Source organism: Candoia aspera, chromosome 8, assembly GCF_035149785.1.
Source record: "Candoia aspera isolate rCanAsp1 chromosome 8, rCanAsp1.hap2, whole genome shotgun sequence".
Taxonomy (NCBI): Eukaryota; Metazoa; Chordata; class Lepidosauria; order Squamata; family Boidae; genus Candoia; species Candoia aspera.
The window spans coordinates 38,971,643-38,992,457 of NC_086160.1; the positions used below are offsets into that span (position 1 = coordinate 38,971,643).

The 20,815-nt window shown below is 33.1% G+C and overlaps 1 protein-coding gene across 1 annotated transcript in view; it reads left to right on the forward strand.

Annotated features, from left to right (window-relative positions):
- Positions 1-550: 550 nt before the first annotated feature.
- The window catches only part of TTC29 (tetratricopeptide repeat domain 29), a 114,741-nt gene continuing 94,476 nt past the window's right edge, over positions 551-20,815 (forward strand). Inside the window, exons 1-3 of the mRNA XM_063309900.1 lie at positions 551-639; positions 2,902-2,985; positions 17,304-17,527. Of these exons, the coding sequence (XP_063165970.1) occupies positions 551-639; positions 2,902-2,985; positions 17,304-17,527 (397 nt within the window). The remainder of the gene's footprint in view (positions 640-2,901; positions 2,986-17,303; positions 17,528-20,815) is intronic.

Below are 20,815 nucleotides of genomic sequence, written 5' to 3' on the forward strand. Positions count from 1 at the left end.
TGAGTACTGACAAATTTAAATCTTCTTAATTAAATACTGACAAAATTGATTTTATAAGAACATTTTATAACTTTAATTCTTCACTATAATTGTTTTAATGTAATAGAAGCTATACCTCTAAGTTCACCATGCTTGATAGTATTCTGAAAATGTTTTGGTTTTACAGTTACAGTGAAGTCTTGTTTTAATGGATTAATTGGGGGCAGGGGTATCTGTTATTTAGGAATGTCAGATGGATCAGAGAGTAGATCAGAGGGAGAATTTACATCTGCATGATTATATTGTTTGTATCATTTGTGTCATTTGTGTAATGATATCATTATCAAATGACATAAATCATTGCGGAAATTTGAGGCTAATATGGTTTATGCCAAATTGATGTTAATATTAGATACCCATATACTATAGTCAGATCTTGTCATAAGTGACTGCAGGTATCTTGATGTAGGTTCGAATTATTTTTATCTGCAAATATTTGGAATGAATGTCTATGCAAGTTGAGAATTATCTGATACTAATTTAAAAATATTCTATATTTATTCAGTTCAAAATGAGTATATTTCCTCCAATACCTATACAAAGTCCAAAACCACATCCAAGTATGGAAGAGATGAGATGCCCTTCACCAACTCTTGCAAGGTATATATTTCTTATTTTTATTTGCTTTCTTTTGTGATTCTTTGAAACTAAAACTCTAGTAACAGAATAATTATAATACAGTACAGTAACCATGCCACATTAAGAGTCAGAATTGTATTTTGGATTAAAATCATGATATATGTAAAGACTATTCTAGGAAGGTAGAATTAAGGAAAGATTTTCATTATTTTTAAAATTCAAAATGACAACACTTGTAAATAGCTGGTAATTATAAATAGTGCAGTATATTATGCTCTAGGGGTTTAATTTACGTTTCCTATTTCCTAGGGCAGCTGTTACTGGGGATAAATTCTTATTCCCTCACTTTTTTTTTAACCTCTCAGTTGCAAATGATTGTTAATTGTGCTTTTGTGAGGAATTCTGTAAAGCCCATTATTGTGAGGTTTGGTATAGCATTTTGAAACTTTGCACATTTATTTATATAAGCATTAAAGTTAGTTAAGTTTTATGTTTTGTACTATTGTATTAATTTTTCCACTGTAGTAATACCAAACCTATAGAATATCAAATACCAGGTTGTATCTAGCTATAAATATAAAATAATTCACATTTTTCAGCATAGAGATTATGCAGGCCTTCCTACCTTTTTTTGGAAATTATAGGAAACGGCTGACATATACCAAGTTGGCATTTTTTTTAAATGCTGTGTTGTATGTTTCATTTTATAAGATTACTTAAGGTAGTGAATATTTATAGAAAGAATATTTTTTCTTAGCATAGTTGTGCATAATCAGTAAGAAAGCAGATATATAATATGGCTCATTTGTGTTGTATTTTGTCAGAATAAAAGAGCTTAAAGTAGAGAAAGAAAGAAAGAAGAGAGAGAGAGAGATGTTATCTTATAGAATAAATTAATTCAATGAAACTTACTTCTAAATAGATATAAGTATATAAGCCTGAAGTTCCTTACCAATTTATTATCATTTTTCACCTCAAGGAAGCTACATTTGGATCCTTTCTGAATTATCAGACCATGTATATCCTGATTATATCTTATTAGTTTGGTATATACAGTATCTGTAAGCATAGATCTATGTACAGTGCTATAATAACCTAGCCAAACAGATTTGATGGCAGATCAATTCTGTCTTCCCCAATTTACAAACTTAGGTTTGCATTATAGTACAGAAAGAGTGTCTCCAGAAAATTAAAAATAAAATGGAAATGGAAAAAGTCATAGAGTATAAGTGCAGAGGTGTAAGCTGGAGAAATGTTGCTTAAAATTAGGTCATTTTCATACAAGATGCAGCAGCAATGTGACTTTATTGTTTTAAGTACACTTGGCAGAGAACTGTGGTCTGTTAATGATTTATGGGTGAGATGCTTGTATTCATAGATACACATTTTTCGTCTCTTATTCAGAAATTTACAGTAATACATTTAAATAACATTTGTATAAACCTATGAATTTCATGTTATTTTTAGTTACATCTATAAAAACATTTTTATATTTGCTGTTTACCTTTGAATCTGCTACTTGAGGTGCTATGTCCTCTCAAAGGCTTAATATGGCCACTCTGAGGACCTCCTCATATCACTCTGAAGTAGGTTGAGCAATAAAATGGTTAATTTGCTACATCACCAACTGAGGTTCCACAACTGAGGGTGGAATTACACCTGCATCTCCCCAGTTCTTAGCAATGTGTAGGTTAAGCTGTCTCTGTCCAGGAAAGGTTGTAGTTAGTACAGGCCCTTGATTTCACAGCACCCATTATGGTCTTTAATTAAGGTAATGGTTTTAAAGCTATATACCTGTTTCTCCAAGGAAAATGCAATTCCATCCAGGGTAGTACATTATCTGATACCTGTTTCCTGGACTTGAGAATCACCCATCCAGAGAATCTTCTATTAAGATTTAACAGCTACACAACTATTCTACTTTGTAATTTGTGTAAGGTAATATCAATACTTTGGCAGTTGTTATTATTTCACTTAAGAAGGCAAATTCATTCTTCATGCCCTGGACAAGCATAACTTTGCTATGTGGACAGTGAACATGAAAGCAGTGAATAAAAGAAATCTTCTTCTAAAGCTACATTTATTATTCTATAAAAAACAAAGATTTGAAATAGGTTCAGATCAAAAAATTAAAATTATATTTGTACATTTTTATAGTATGTTTGAAAAATACTTAATACATACCTGCCTTTGCCTGGGCAAGGGTTAGTTCCTAATATATGGAGCGTATTGTGTTATTAAGTCATCTTTCAGTGTTCTTTATTTTTTTTTGCTTAAATTTAGGATGCATTTGATCAAAGGAAAAGATGCCATAGATCGTTATTTGGCCATGCATATCAAAGGATTGTCAAAAGAAGAGGCTGCTGCGTAAGTAAGCTCTTTCTGAGAATTTAATACTGCAACTTCATTATTTTCTTTGTTTCTAGTATTATTCATTGATATCTGAAGTTCCTCAGGCAATTTTCAGAAGAACATGGCATTTAAAAATTAAAATTGATATTAAATAATTATGTTTCACTGCTACTTATCTTGCATATATTAAAGACGTTAGATCAATGCCTGTGTTTGGTAAATGATTTACTTAACTGTTAGTGTTTTTATAGCATCTGATTATCTATTAGCAATTAAAAACATATATTTTTCTTCCATGGGTGATTGAAAGCCTCTCAAGGATGAACTTTTACTTTCCAAAATACAATTGCGTTTGCAAAGTTGACTCTTTAAAATTCACTAGTGCTTTGAAAGCTAGCATCTAAAAACTGCTAAGAGAAGTACCGTTTCATGCAAGTAAAAGAGCAAAATAGATGTTTTGTGTAACATTTTAAGTCACTGTGTGTACTATAACACTTTAGTGTTAGTCATTTTCAAAAGCGTTGCTTGTTAGTTTGTGCTATTGAAATTATTGTAATAATTCAGTTTTTGTTCAGGATTTGCTACTTTAGCCATTGATCCCTTAATTACATGCAAAAGAAAATATTACTGCATATTAAATGTGATTCTTTTTTCGAGCATGCAAACCTAGAGCAGTTATTCTTTGATAGTCTCCTGAATTGTCTTTTCATGGTGATCTTCTTTATTATGTACACTGTCATTAAAAATAATATTCCTTGTCTTGTATTTAAAGCAAACTGGATTTTTAAAGGTTACTCTTGAACCCTAAAGAACTTTCAAAAAGCTTCGGTTTGACATAATCAGTCATATAATACCATCCTGAAAAGCCATTCCTTTCAAGAGTTATTTGGGGCTTGTAAGTTTTTTATGATTTCTATGAAGTCCACTGCCAAAGCTTGAATGTCTTTGGTTCCTGGAAAAACAACTTCCATGGGCCCATCAATAAACTATACAACTCTGGCCCTCTGCCTTTCTCCTCTTGCTTTTTTTGATAAGAAAATCTTTGATGGAGTCCCAGATGATTCCCTTTGATCATGCTTCAGGTTGCATATTATGGAGGACATAGGGCAAAAATGTTCTCTTATTTGGAAAAAAAATCTTCAAAGCATTTGATGAGAGATTGATAAGGGTACCTCTGTGCCCATACTTGCACCACATTGGGATCAACTGTAGACTTGATTATCTCTTTAGATTTTTTGGTTTTGTGAGCTGAGCCGATTTATTTCTGACTCTGTTATAGTTTACTGGAAATTGAACAAAAGTGGTATTTTCTTTGCCTTACTGTAGCTTTGTAATCTTTAGTGGTGGTATTTTTCCCACTCGGTAAATTTGTCCCTCATCCTATCTCCTAGCCTTTACTTCTTCTCTCTCTCTATTCCCACACCACAGAGATTCAGTGTCCTGTTCTTTTTTTGTATATACTATTTAGAACTTGTCTCTCCCATTTCCCCAATCCAACCACTGTAGCAACATGCAACCATGATTACAAAACTGAGAAAAGAACACAATTGCAAAGTTGCCAACATGCCTTCATTTTACCTTCATAATTCATAGCGGCTTCTCCTGCTACAGAGGAATGGCAGCAAGGTGGCTGGGACACCTTTTGCAGCCTTCCCATCAAAGAACCTTCAGGTTTTTTTGCAGAGGCATCCACAGGACACATCCACTGTCATCAAAATGACAAAAGCAGCATTGTGTTGTCATGATGCAAGCTCCACCCTCTTCATACAGGCATGTGACATCACAATACATGTTACAAAAGGACAGAGCTTACATTACATCAATGTGACACTACTTTTGTTATTTGGTCCCCCTGCCCCCCCAAAACTAATGGAGACAAATAAACACAAATAGATATATTAAGAAACATAGATAGAAGGATTACTTGAATAAGTGATTTCTTTAATTGTCTTCTCATACAGAATGGAGGTGAGAGGGTTTTTGTTATTCCAAGACTCGGCGGGGGGGAGTGTTGGGAGCAAAGGAGAGGTAGAACATTTTCTGAATGATGCTCTTTCAATCTTCTGTTCATCAGTTAATATGTTCATGATGTTCTTTGCACAAATCTGCATTTTGAGGTTGGCAGAAATAAAAATGTTGAGTTGATTTTAAGCTGCTTCTTAGGATAGAAATGCTGGTGATCTGAAAGTAACTTCAGGCTAAGGTTGTATATCAACTGATACGACATTAAGTGAATTCCACAGAGCTTTTTTCTAAGTAGGCATACATACACAAACAACAAATAAAACTATACTAAACACAGGAGCAGATCCTGAAACACAGTATTTCTTCTGCCCCTTATATTATAAGAGTCTAACAAATTAATCAACATGGACCTGATTCTACAAAGTCTAAGAACTATTTTACAAAAAGGAAGTTGCAAAAATATTGAAATACAGCACTGAGTATTACTGATTGAAAAAGTCCCTGTGGTGAACTTACAAACTGTTCAAAATAAACTATTTCTATTACTGCAAATTAAAAAATGTTGATCCCTGTCTTACGTCTGTCCTGAAAATAGCGCATCTGTGGCGCCTAAATGTCTCCCATTATATCATATCATCAATTCCCCTGTTTCAAACAATTGTTGGAATGTATTTATTTATTTATTTATTATTTTCTTGATTTATATAGCTACCCATCTCACTTTTACATGACACATAGATACTCTCACACATAAGTAGTTCACATTTCTGATAGTATTTATATTCTGGAAGGAATTTATTCAATTTCTGTCAGACATTAAGCTTTGCCAGACTTTAATTCTTCTTTCAGTTTTCAAGGGGAGTAATGCTACTTTGATGTATAAAGATTTGATCAGTTTTTATTGCTTGGAAATCTGCTTCTGTGAGTTGCCCTGAGTCATGCAAGTAAGATGAGTGGCTGTATAAACTGGATAAAAAAAAATAGAACAAATAAAATAAAATGATTCATATGTATGCACATTATGAATAGGGCCAGGCAAAGAGATGCTTCGTAAGCTCTGTCTCCACATATGTGTGCATGGGCAGCCTCTTAGCTTCATTGGGAAAAAATTAAAGAAGCCAAATGTATGTGCATGCACACACAAGCAGGGCCAGCTGGGAGCAGGTTACAAATCAGTTGCACAAGCCTGGAAAAGGGTGAGGCTATTTTAATGTTTTATATGCTCATGTTGATTGTAAAACATACCTTTCAGAGGATCGGTACATCCCTTGTTATGAACATTAAAAAATTGGTTAGGAGAGAACTTCTCAAGAATAGCTTTGATTGCCTGAATGTAGCTATAGTGCTTAGGATACTTTAACACTCTTATGAAGTAATATATTTTAAAAGTTGTTTATTTAAAAAAAAATAAGCCAGAGCATTCTGTCATAATTCTGAATACAATAATGTTGATAGAAGAGATAGTTAGGTGAGATTGCATATGTCATCTTTACTGACTCCCAGTTCTGCAAATATGTCAAAATTTACAGAAATACATGATTAAATATTAGGTAAATTAAAACTGGGTTTGAAAGAATGCTTTAAAAATGAGATGAATTTACCACTATACAAAATTATCCATACTGTGGCTATAAAATAATTGCATGTAATGCAATAATGGTGCATTGCTGAAATATTTACTGAAGTTGTTTTGTTTTAGAGTCTAGATCTTTCTTACGAGAGGAATAATAGATGACTGCAATTCAGTATATTGGCTGAAAGATTATGTCAGCCTTCGTTGAAAAGATTTGTGTGATAGAAATACTATAGTTGGTTCATACATTTCTGCTTATAAGCATTGAATTTAATGGGACTTATTCCTAAGTAAATGATTATAGGATCACAGATTTAAAGTACACCCTGGTATTACACTGAAATGTTCAAAATCAACTTTTTTCTTTTTGCAAGTAAATTATACAAATAAGAATTGTACAGTTGTCTTCCCATATTTCGATGCAATGGAATAGTAGGTCTAATTATTCTTCGATATATCTTGGTCAACATATATTGTACTTGGGACCTCAATTTACTTCCATTTTTTAAAAACTTGCTAGACACTTCTTTTTAAAAAATGTCTTCACCAAGAACAGATTATACAGCAGATGTGCAAAACTTAAGATCCAATTTGTTATGGCCTGGATGTGAAACTGTAAATTCTATAAAAAGAAGAGATCAAATGTAAGACTGAATGATCCTCTGTTTCTTTGTGTTGAATTTTTAGCTGCAAACCTGCATTCCCTTAGTTAAAATTAATTGACACTGAACTCAGTAGAATTTCTTTCTCAGGATGCCTTCATGGAATTAGTCTATTAATGTGGATTAAACCTTTGATGACTACTCAGGTATGACCTGCTCCATGATTATATTGCATGTCTTTATTCAGAAGCAAGTCTTATTGTCACAGTAATGCAAGTCTAAGATTGCAGTCTTACTTTACCAAAATTACAATCTTCTCCTACAGTCGTTCAGAGCTCTTTCTGTTCACTGCTATCTTAATTTCCCCTATTCCCAATGAATTATCAGTTATATCTTATTCCTGTACATTAGAGATATATAATCTAATACCCGTGGCTGCATATGTCCCCGCCAAACCTTGGATGTTCTGAAAGCCCATTCAAAATTGCTATTGACTTAAAATACCTGATGTGACAGAAAGTGAAGAACATGAAATATATGTGGAGTAACTATATTAACTATTCTTAGTTTCATTCAATCCTAATTAAATAAATTCTTCTTTATTTGCTGTCCTGGCCCCAGCTACATTTGAAGTACAACTATCAGACTTTCTATTCAAAGGATATATATGCCCGTCTTCTACAAAAAAGGTGGAAATAAAATTATTTCCATAAAATAATTGGAGCCATAAAATTAATTGGAATCTATAATAAAGTTATTGCAAAGAAAAGTGCTGTTCTTCAGAACACTAGCAAACTAGCTAGCTGTATACTATTCAGGAATAAGCCATTCAGCCTTTTAACTGTGTCTTCCTGGCCCCATAATTAGTGTCTTGTGGTCATTGAACATACTCTGTCTTCATTGGGATATTCTCCCCCTCTATAGTTTTTTGAACTTCTCTAAACTTGAGGATTCCCCCAATCATAATCTCTCTTGTGCATACCTGGTACAATTTTGGCTACAGAAAAATCTACACAAAGGGAGTTAGTTTACTTTTAATATATAAGATATTTTAATGAGACATTACATCCCACTAAACTCACTGCTGAGGTAATGCTGCCCAGGAAAGAATATATACATCTTTATAGACATTACTGTAAAACATATATTATGATTTTTTCTAATGCCTTCCAATGTTAATAATGTATGTGTGTATATTATTATTCTATTTGAATAATTTTTCGCAATCTTGCTTGTTGTGACTAAGATTCTATGTTTTCACTAACCAGCATTCTTTCTGGGTTAATATCTCCTTCGAAACAGAGAAAGGAAATACAGTGCTGTTCAAAAATATGGACTCTCTACACTTTGGAATGATGTAATGTACTTATCAGTATAATTAGAGAATGATAAAAGAATAGGATAGTGGGGGAGATAAAGAGTTTACTTTCTGTTAAAAAACTATTCTATGCATTTGTGTAATAAGGAATATTTTCCTTGAAAGATTAAAAAGTTCTAATCAACTTCAGTACATTATGTAGAAGTTCCATTTTCTAAACTCTGCAAAAGAAAGTTTCATATTTAATGGGAAATCATGAATAATTCCATTTATTATCTATTTCTTCCTTTCAAAGACATGATCTGGATAAAAGGCGGGGTGAATAATTTCAAAAAATGCAATACATTTTTAATGGGAAGGTGCAAACTACAGATTCTCATGACTATTAGCAAGTGTAGAGGAAACAGAATTTTACTTGCAAAAACTCATCAGATTCTAGGAAAGATAAAATAAAAGACATACTTTAATAAAGAAATGTACTGAATTTTTTACTTATTTACATACCTTGTTTTGCTAAGTTTAGGTCCATAGTTTTCTAAACCTTTCATTTCTCAATAGTTCACCAACACTTGGCAGGGAACGTAAGACACAAGTAAATAGCTGTGCCTTATTTGAAGTGTGCATAGAGTGCTATGGAAATGTTCAGTATGTAAGTGATACAAAATGCAACTGGGAATTTGCGCACGCTAGAATGTATAGAGTAAGTCTTCTGGACTACACAGAAAGCTTTTTAATCTTACTCTGAATTCCTTTGGGCTGATTTTTTGCCCCCTTATACTTTAAAAAAAGAATACAATATGAAAATCTAAGAGGAACTGTCATATTGGTGCACTGCATATGTAGTATCTTTTTTTCTGATGTTCCCCTTACATAATAGAGTAGACTAGAAGGTTCCTTTTTTAAAAGACAATAGTCCATTTTGTATATAATGCTGAAATTCAATGAAAGTGTTTTCAGGATGCATAGAAGAAGGGGTGGAGGAGTGAATCTGTTGCAGATGCAGATTTCTGTTCTCCTAACACTGAATTCAGCTTATAGACCTTTATCCATTTTGCCTGCATAAGAGAATCTGAACACTCTTTTCTCAATTCAGACATTATAGGAAACTATAATCAGTTAAATAGTTAATATTTTAGATAACCAGTGTACAAGACCGAAACTGATCCATGTTTTTCCTCAGTGACAAAAGTAGTTTCTTTCTGCATCTCAACCAGGCCAATGAAATTTAAGGTATTCTTCCCAAAACTATAGTTTCTGAGTTTTCAAAATTCAGCCATAAACTGCTATGTGTGTGGATAATTTGTTCAAAGGGAGGTTCCAATGTGAAATTACTTAGAATTGATCAACAAATCCCATTCACATTCTAATCTTTTCAGGCTTAATTAAAACAGTGGACTTCTTTTTTGAAGCATGATTAAATAGCAGGTGAAAAGATACCAACCTTAGCCTGAATGAATTGCTCATGTATACTTAGGCTTTGCATAGGAAGAAGGCTGTAATATTATATATACAATTATAGGAAAGTAAAATGCATTGAATTCAGTGGGATTTATTACTTTGTAGACATAGGATTGCACTGTGAATATTACACCATACATTTCACAATTTTTTGTCTTCAATATTTTGAGGATTTTCTTTTCCTCAAAATGCTTTTCTGTATGTGTGTGTGTCTACCAGCCATCTGGTAAATAACATGTGAAATGAGATTTAGTACACAAAAGCTAATGTCATAATCAAACTTTAATAATTATTTTCAATTTTACAGAGTTACTGATTATCAAAATACAGTATGTTAGGCTTCTTTTAAGTGAATACATTTAAAAGTATAAAAACATGTGTCACATTAGGAATGGAAGAAGCTGATCTGGGGGAACATTTCCTGAAGTATAACCAAAAAATAATACAGCTCTTTCTCACTACCTCAGATCACTGTATATTTTAAATGGGCTTAAGATATTATGTTCTAATTGAGTATTTTTCATCTCAGTTAATATACTTTTTCCTATTATAGGGGAAATTGGGGTGGGGGGTTGTATTGTAACATTTATTACTATATACAGTAATAAGTTTACTTATTAAATATATTGTATAAAATAATATAGACTAAAACTTAAGTTTTGGTCAAAACTGAGATTTGTTTTCTTCTGTATCCTGTAAATAAAATTGTAAATAGCCACTTAGGGTAGGGGCAGTAGTAAATAAGGTTTCACACTTAAAAGATCAGTGTTCATTAGATAGCCATCACATTTCACTTATACTTAGTATTAGAATATTCTAAAACATCATGGTATGATAACACTATATATTTTCCTTGCATTGCAAACAGTAAATTGTTAAGAATATGCTTATGAAGGATGTAAAGATGGCACTTAGTATCAGTAGTATTCTGCATTCACATTATTACAAAAACCAAAATAGGATATAAGATGTATTACTAATATCCATATTTATACATTTTGTATTTAATTCAAGCATCATTATCTTTCTTCTTGAAAAGAGATTAGGCTAAATAACCATCCAAGTGAACAAAATATGTTCAGAAATCAAGTTTTTATTATATAATATTTAGAACTAAAATAAAAATAACTGGAGTTATGCTATGCAGAATTCCTTAACTTTTTACTATATGTCTTAAAGCATAGTGACACTTCAACATTATTGCTAAATGTTTTGCTTTTTTGATTTTATACTGGGTAAAAGTAAAAAATACGAGATTTGGAATGTGAAACTGGTTGTTCACAATCACAATGATTACCCAATTAAGAAAATATCCAGTGTATGTTACATATTAAAATATTTACCTGATCAAGCAGCTTATTACATTAATAAGTATTTATTTTTTAAAATGCTTTAAGTAATACACCTGACACTAGACTTCAAATAAAATTTGAATAATGCATTCTAATGTAATTTTTTAGAAACCACAGCCCTACATATTCTGTAGCCTTAAGATCAATTTACAAATACAGCACTTATTAAGCTAAGAAATTCTCAGTGCAAACTAAGAATTTTTTTTCCAACTAAAGAATATTTAATTGTTACCTGCAAAATTTGTAGTTCCTGAAATGTTGACCATTTAAGTACCTAAAGAAATAATACGTTTTTACAATAGTTTTATCTAGTACTTTTCTGCAGTTACATGGATATAGAAGCCTCAGGCTTTATATCTTATGACCTTGTTCAACTTTTTAAAATTAGAAGTATTGTCTTATAATTTAAAGGGCCTACACATATTGGCAAGTATAAATAATGAAATTATGCCCACAGCTGAAGCAGGGAAAAAGAACAACATACAAACTGCAGTTATACAGAGAGGGTAAATAGCAGTGATTCTGTTTTGGTGATGCTCAACCCATTTTTTCAATAATGAACTCTGAGGAGATTGATATAAGCCAAGGGCTGACACATATCAATATACTGTGGAATTTTGGTTTTCACAGCTGTAAGACCAGCTTCAATACACTAAGTTTGGACAGCATATAAACCTATTCTCCTTGGGTAATAAATCTGAGGTTGGCCATCTTTTCCTGTTCCCTAATTCATGCCTATTTAAAGCTACTAGGTTTTGTGAACCTAGAATACCTGCCTAATTCAATCAGCAGAAAACAAAAATTGAGGTCGAGGTTAAGAACTGCATGGGAGTCAGAGGGTCATGGTTAAAAATATAGGAGGGCCCTGTTTTTTAATCTTCATTCTCCTGTCTTTGAGTTAGGTAGTTTAGAAGACCACCCTCAGATAATTGTGTAAAACTCCTTGCTCTTGTTCTGGGAAATAAATAAATAAATAAACCCAAATTAAAACAAAATCCTTGAAGGCCAAGAAATTTCTTTTCTTTGCCTATTTACTTCAAAATCTGTCTTTTTCCTTAATAAACAGCTAAATATGAGAGAAAAGGTATAATTATTTGCTTCAGACCAATCTTTTAAATGCAGTATTACCAGTACTAAGAAGAAAGTCATCTTCTTGGGCAGTACAGCAAATTCAGTAAGACCTGTACAGGAAGGACTACATTGTCAGCTAAGTGGCTTTTTTTTACATGTTTGCCATCCTCTCCATTCTGGCAGGCACACCAAGATTTGTACCTTAAATTAGAGCGGTCTGCCTATACGTTTGCATTACTAGTTTTGCCTCAAAACACCAAAATCTCCTAACTTAAATGCTTTTAACAGGTATATTATTTTGAGAGCAATTATAATTTTGAAATTGCTATGCCACTCATTTATCTTACAAGTTTATAATGGATGCAATCATTTTGAAATCAGTAGGAAAATCCACATGGAAATTATACTTGAGTATCAGGCCCAGTATATGGAAACATTATGTATTTGCTTTTGTTCATTGTTACTCTGGGTGTTGCTTAAATTGTAATATTTAACTGCAATATTGCTATGTTTCCAGTAGAGGCCCCCAGAGGCCATTCTAATTATTGAAAAACTGTTTTGGGGGACAATTTTTGTAAATATTTTCATTAAATGTTGTTGATTTATAGAATATCATTTTAATATGAATTTTCAAGTTGAGCTACATAATATAACTAACAGGATATTCTTGCAATTTGGAAATGAGTTTTGACCAAAACTTGACCATTATAAGTTTTGACCTTATAATATGTTATAAGAATTTAATAGTCAAAAATCTCTTGCATGTACCTTGTGATATATTTCTTTACATTTGGTGACAATTTTTTAAAGCTCTATAAGCTTTATCTTATTTTTCATCTTCAGTTAATATGAACTAATTAATTTATAAAATGATTACATGCAAATGTAAATTCTGAATATTCAAGCATAAATTAGAATCCAAAAACCATATTATGACAATGCATTTCTTATGACAACTTAATACTTCTCAAATACTGTTTGATTACAAACAATAGCTAAGATCATATTACATTAAGCAAAGACCAAACAAATCATATTTGCGGTTTAGTAATATATGTGAACCATGTCATAGTCTGACCCATACATCACAGTAAGTGCATTATGTAATATAGAATAAGTATGAACCCAGTCAATTATTTAAGAAGCCTTAGTTAAGCAGATCCTGACAATGTGATGTGTTACCCGAACCAGTGATAGTCTCAAATCAAATGAGACAGTGTGAGCTAATTTGAGAGTTACATGCTAATAAACTAGGTTCACTCATGTGAACCATGTAAACTGTGATCTACAACCAAGCATGGCTGAGTTCAAAGATCATCCTAAATCAAAATCAAACAACCAAACCATGATAAATTGGTTATCAGTTGATCAATTAGAAGACTGGTGTATTTTTTTAAAAAAATCCAGATCATATAGAAAAAGGCCACATTAAAAGAAGCTGCACTGGAACACTATCTACCTTATCTATGGATAACATTTATCTCCATAGTTCCTTGTTCTTTGTGTTGAGAATGCCTTTTTAAACCTTTTCTACTCTCTACTCACCTAGATACTTCAGTTTTGAAGCCAGAAGCATAGGAGAAAGCCCCTAAAATTGTGAGATTCTCAGCTTTGGAGGTTCTATCTTTGGAATCTAAAAAATGTACTATGATCCTTTTCAGAGAGCACTGGATCACCTTGCAGTTATTTCAGGCCTTAGTAACCAACCCATTATAATTTTTTGAAGTTAATACAAGAAGTTATATTAAATCCTGAAATTAAAGTGGAAGTCAAAATAAAAGAGAAAGATTCAAAAAATAAACAAGAAAAACAAAAAAAGTTGGAGTGAGCGTTCTCCGTTTGTGACTGAACCCTATGGAAGAGTTATTGTTGAGTGGGGAAAGCTGTCCTGTAGCAGAGGAGCTTCGGTCTCCCTATGAAGTTCCTACATTTTCCAGCCATGATAAGTTGTAAAGCAAACATTGTACGCAAGCCAAGGTTATGATTTCATAAGTTTAATATATCAAGATCAGAGGCAGTACACTGAAAGATATGCAAGATGAATGAGGTCAGAATATAGAAACTCTGGTGTTTTGCTCTGGGTTGGTTCCTTGTGATCCACTTATTTACTTACCAAAGTAAAAATTCATATATATATATATATATATATATATATATATATATATATATATATATTTATTTGTGGTTCATGGCTAATCATAAAAGCAAAATACAACAAATATGCTAAAGAAAAAAAATAAAATTACATAGATTTATATTTATTTCCTCTTACAATACTGATTTCTTTGATTTTACTTAGAGTGCCCTACTTCATGATAATTAAGTATCTCTATCAATTCTTTTTCAAAGAGTATATTGTTTATAGGCAGGTTTTTTCTGTTAATTTATATTTAGTGCACATTAGAATAATTCCCGCATATATAAAATGTTCTGTGCTCCTATGTGGAAACCAGCAAGCTACCTGAACTATATTCCGTAACAATACCTAAATTTAGAAGGTTCTTCAGCCTGACCTGCTGTGATGCTCTGCCTACTACTGTCTTGGAAGAAAAATTCATTATGTCCTTGTGGATTGAACGCAGTGGAATCCCTAAGCTATACTTTATTATACTGCTTCTTCTACAGAGATTGCATCTCTTCTAATGGACATCCCAGGACTTACAGACCTTTTTTATATTCAACTACCGCTGGCTGTCAGTACAATCCTACTCCTTGTAGTGGCCGGATTTTGCTTTGCTGTCTTTAAAATCAGAAGCCAAATTTTGATTCAGCAAGAGAAATATTATGCCCCAGATTTGTTTTAAAAAATCCTAATTGCTTCCTGTCTTTTACTTTTTTTTAGGTACCTTTTAAACAATAACAAAAAAAAATGTTTTCTCTTTTTCCTTTTGTGTTTCTTTCTGAAATTTGGTTTATGGTTGTAAATTGAATAAAAGAAATGAAAAATGAATGAAATGTTTTGTGCCTCAGTTTGCCTTGAGTAAACTCACAGATGTGAATATCTGCAGTCACATAGTGTTGGGATTGTTCTTCTCACAAGAGTTGGATAATCACACAGTCTGATCTTATTGGAGTTAATATGCCTCCAAGTATATTTTTAGAATTGAAGAGTTGTGTGCTACTAAGAGTTGAAAAACCATGTGGCTTGATCTCTTTGGCGATAAGATGGACCCCAAGTCTGTTGTTAGAGGTGAAGAGGTACATATTGCTAAGTACTCTAGATCTGTGATAGTCTTGGAATAAAAAATTAAAAGATAAATTGCATCAGTTAAGAAAAATAAAGTGTTATAACAGTAAATATAAAACATGGAATAGCACCATCACTTAAACTCTCATATATGGCACATGACTCAAATATTGAGAAGATGGAGCAGGCACCCAATCTTGGAATGAAGGATCAGAGCAGAAGAAAATACAAAAAGTACAAATACAATTATGAATAAAGCTGAGGATCTGACTGAAAGTTTAATGGACACCACAGAAAAGAGATGGTCTAGTACGTTTGTGGCCAGCAACTTGATTTGTGAAAGTATCAGATGTCATGGTGCAACAAAAATGGATGGGAGAAACAGCAGAAAGTTAATCTTTGTAGTTAAATGTGCTAAAAAATGTCCAAGCCCTTTCTTACCCAGGCTGATGTTACTGTTTCAGCTTTTGGCTTTAAACAGTATAAATTAGATTATATAATTTCTTTATAAAGTTGTTTATAATAACAGTCTGATGATATCAGTTGCAGATCAAGGTTGAAAATGTCATTGATTGTACATTAAAGAAAAAAAAATTCTGTTCAGTGCAGGGCTGAGGTAGTGTATGAAAGTATTTGTTTAGCTACCAAAGGTCATAGAAATCAGACAATGTTAGATAGGCAATGGCAAAATTTTTAGTTTGTTGTCTCCCTTCTTTGTTTTTCAGCATATTTCATATTTTTGTGGCTTAATATACATATTTAATTTCTTATTGAAAATATCTAAGATATTATGCTACTACACTTTGTGGTGGTGGGTTCTAGATACAAAAAAAGTGTGGGTGGGAGGACACATGCAAGATTGCAACAGCTGAAGTGAACTGAGATAGGTGGAGGGAGGGAGAGGGAGGGAGAGGGAGGGAGAGAGAGGCAGGCAGGCAGGCAGGCTAAGTAATCGACTTCATGGAGATCTAGACTGAAGTCAGATCTGAAATAACTTCTAGATTATTTCTGTGAATTATGCCTTGCAGTGCCTCATCAATATAATATCTTGCATATATCTTGGACTATAGCCCCTGTCACCCTAAATTGGCATGGCACAATTTTGGGTGGGCATTATGGGAATTTAAAACATCTGGATGGCATCAGGGGTGAGAAGCCTGCTATTAAAGATCTATTTATACAAATATCTAATATGTATATCTGATACGTATATTAATTTTGAGATATATTTTCATTGTATCTTTGTGGATATGGTTTAGAAAGTAATAAAAAAATATGAAACTTTGATGTTAATTAATCCTCACTGATGACAGTTATTGAACAGAGGCAAATAACATGTAAGAAGTCTAGTTTCAACAATTTGTGTTAGACATTTTAACTAAACCACCATAACCTCCAGCAAAATTGTTTAACATATATGTTGTTTTGACATGCGGTATATGCTTAGTTTTCCCTCTGCTCACGACTTTAAGCAAAATATAGGCTTGTATCCTAGCAAATAAATGTCAGCAAGTTTAGGTGTTGCTTTTTTCATAAATTAATTCAGTTGACATTCCTATCTGATTTCAATTGCAGAAGCCTTATATTTATAATATAGTTTCAATAGAACTAGAACTACTATAGCTTTCTTTTTGTCTCTCTTGAGACAAAGTGTGCTTGATAAATGTGCTGGCATTTTTAATAAGTAAAGCTGATGTAACAAACCACTGTGTTACCTTTTAACCATATGTGTATGTTGTATGAGTTTTTCAGGAAGAGATGATAATCAACAATGAAAAAATTAAAACTGGCCTTTTCAAATTCCCAGTTACCAGAATTCATACAAGAAGAACATCTGCATAGACATGCTGCGGCAGGGTTATCACAAGTCTTTTGCTGAGCTCTTTACTCTGATAGAGAAGTGGAATGCCTTGAGGGAGGCTTCAGGGCCTGGGTCAGCCATATGGCAGGAAAAGTCCCTGGAGGAGCAGCCTGATAAGCTGGATCAGCTTCACTATTTCCTGACCAATGCTGAGGCAGCCCAGCGATCAGGTAAATAGGGGAATTCTGGGTAATGGACCAGCAATGTGTGCCTCAGGGAAGATTTCAATTTTTTCATGTGTGAATTTGAGATACTTCTACAAGTTAGCATTTTTTAGCTTTAGTCAGCTAAACTGTAATTTTGGAGGAAATGATGGGGAATTCTGAATGATGAATCCCAATGCTGGAATGAAACATTCAGCTGACAAAATGAATTTCTATAATGAAGTTATTAGGAAGCTTTCAAAGTATTCATGCTAGTTATCATTCAATTATCACTTTTCCTAAAATTCATTTTTTAGTATATTGACTTTTTAATTTTAAAACATCATAATTGTCAGATAAATATAGTAACTTTTCAAATTTATTTCTTATACATTTCATGCATTTCTTTATTCTTTAAAATGTTAATGCTTAACGTGTTTTATTAAAGAATCAGTTGCATTCCTCATAATCATGTTATTGAATATTGCCTTTTCAGACAGCAGGCCTGTATGTTGGTACACACCTTTAAGCACACTAATTTTAGCAAAAATAATTTATGCTGAAGTACTGAAATTGGAGCCATAAGATAGGAAAATATGAGAAGCTCGATGGACAACTGAGAACATGCATCAAGACCACTTTACTGAAAAAGACAGAAAAAGAAACCTCACATCATGCTTGAAAAAACAACAGTATGACTGGCAGTTTCGAAATTAAAATAATGTAATGCATGACACCCTAACTACAAATGAGAGAGAGAGTAAAAGTAGTTTGCCCACCTCTAGCGTAAAGAATAAATAAGACATAACGCTAGATGTAGTATGGGACCAGAAGCCCATAGAAAGTATATAAGTAGGTTTTCCAAATTGAGTAATGTCAAATAGTTATTATTTTAACTATAAAACTAAATTCCGAATTTAAATAATATAGAAACCAACTAAATTTCTGCAGCAAGAAAAGACTAACATACTGTACATCTGAGTGAATGGCGCAATTTAACTTGTTTCTCAAATTCCAGTAGGGCTCCCAGTCTTGGGCTGCAAAAAAATCCAAATAACCACTTAGATGATAAAAAAGAAATGTAGAAACTGTAGCTCTTCACTACCAGTTAGTGGTTGACCAGGTTTTTGCAATCTAGCTAGGTGCCCTTCGTTCTAGATTCCGTAGTTTGCAAACATTTGATTTGCCAAATGATTTTCCCCTGTGATTATAAAGCATACAGAGCGCTTAAGACCAAATTCTTTTTAAGATAACTTTTGTCTGAGTTATACCATTTCATACTAAATGCAGCGGATCAAACTGAGAGTAATGCTAAATGCATTTTATTTAAACGCACATGTTTTTAAAATTCTAAGAGTCATGCTGATAGAGCATAAGCCACACTGGGAGTGAATAAACAGTTTGGGGCTGGTTTTTCCATGTCAGTAGGGATGGTAAGTGGCCCCAATTCCCAGGGGGGTATGTTTGCTGCACTTTATTAAGTTGTAACCTAAAAAATGTTGCAAAAGTTGCAAATACAAAATTGTATTATTTTTAGTTAGACTCCATATATACATGATTGAAAATTAAAAATTAAAAAAAGAAAAAAAGCAACTCACATTTGCATAGAAAATCAGCATGTCAAAGAAAAGGCTAGCTGGTAATTCTCTCTCTACTATGTCAATGTTTTAATATTTAGAGATATATTATTTGGAGGAGCAATCAAATGAAACCTCTACTTGCGTTCTGAAGTAGGTTTACCCAGCACAGATCAGATTAATACACTTCAGTCAACAAATTAGGTTCCAGAGTAGGGTAATGGTAAAGCTTCCTTCTGGCTTGGCTTAGCTCTGGCAAATTTCAAATAAAGTTATGAAATAGAGCTGAATAACATCATCATACTGAGGACATTTCACTTGAAATCCCCAGATGGCTGGTATCAATAATGCAGTTGAAAAGCATGATGGTATAGAAGGAAGTTTTGCAAATCTTTACAGTACAAATGCTATGAGATTTGGCCACAATCCACCAATACTACTTTTTAAACCAGAATCTGTAAATGAAAAGAACCATAAAATAGTGCGATCTGTCATACACCTTTAGAACTAATTAGTACAGTAGTTACTGATTTTAAAAGTGGCTAAAAGGAAAATCCACACAATCACATTCCCTACCTCTCCCTTGGCAAAGATTATCCCCATGGACAATGAAAGAGGTCTTTCTTCCACAACTAAACTAAACTAAAAATTTTTCATAAACTTGAAGAGTCTAAATAAACGTTTCATCCAAACAGTGCTGGAATTGGACAGCCCTTTGAAGTTCTTTGCCCCTAATAAGTAATGGACTACTAGATAAAATTTGTTACCATCTTCCAAGTCCACTGCGGGTTTCTTAAGAATAGTCTTATATGGTCTTAATCAAGGGACCCTTTCTCAAGAAGTTATTGAAGGCTTAGCCAAACAGCAGGCCATAGTCTAGAAAGGGACAGCAACTGATACCTAAATTTTACCAGGAAGTTATTCCCCTCCCCTTCCAATTCTAGATTATCATTCTCTCTAGTTCTAAAACACTAAATTAAAATCTTGGGATTTTCTAATACCACATTCAATACCATCTTCCAGAAGATGTTCAAGAACCCTCCAGTTAAGAAAGTTAATCTTGCTTACACAACATCCTTGTGGTATGGCCAGCAGCAACAGGGAGGAACCAGATAAGAACAGGGTCCTGCAGAGCTGCCTGGGCCTGCCTATCTTTTTTCAGCAGCATGTGGTGCTTGGAAAGAGGGGGAGAGTGAAGCCAGCCTGGGTTCTGCCTGAGCCAACATATCATCTTCCAAGGATTGTTCTATGCTGAAAGTAAGTAGGGCCTGCCTTCAGTGTAGCAATGATACATGGAGATGGTGCCTAAAGATGTTTGAGAAAAAGACAACCCACTTAGTATTTAAGTCCTTGGATTTTTTAAACTCTTTTATTATTGTCAGCCCAATGGACACTGTAGGCTGCAACATTTGTGGTGCTATAGGCTGACCCTTGGCCTTACATGCTACTAAGTTCCTAGAAATATTTTCCTGGTTTACCCAAATATTTTCATTTTGAAAGAATAACTCTAGTGTGTGATACATAGTAGTTTAAGCTATATCTGCAGAACTATAAAATTGTTCATCTGTCAACCTTCCCCAGACCCTTGTACATGTTTCATAATTGCTGTAATGTTCTAGCTGAGAACTTCAAGCAAGCTTGAGATTTAATTGTGAAATGATTGGGGATAGGAATTCAAATAATTGCATAGAGGGTTATTGGAGAACTTTATTTTTCTAGACATTGATTTTAGCTAATG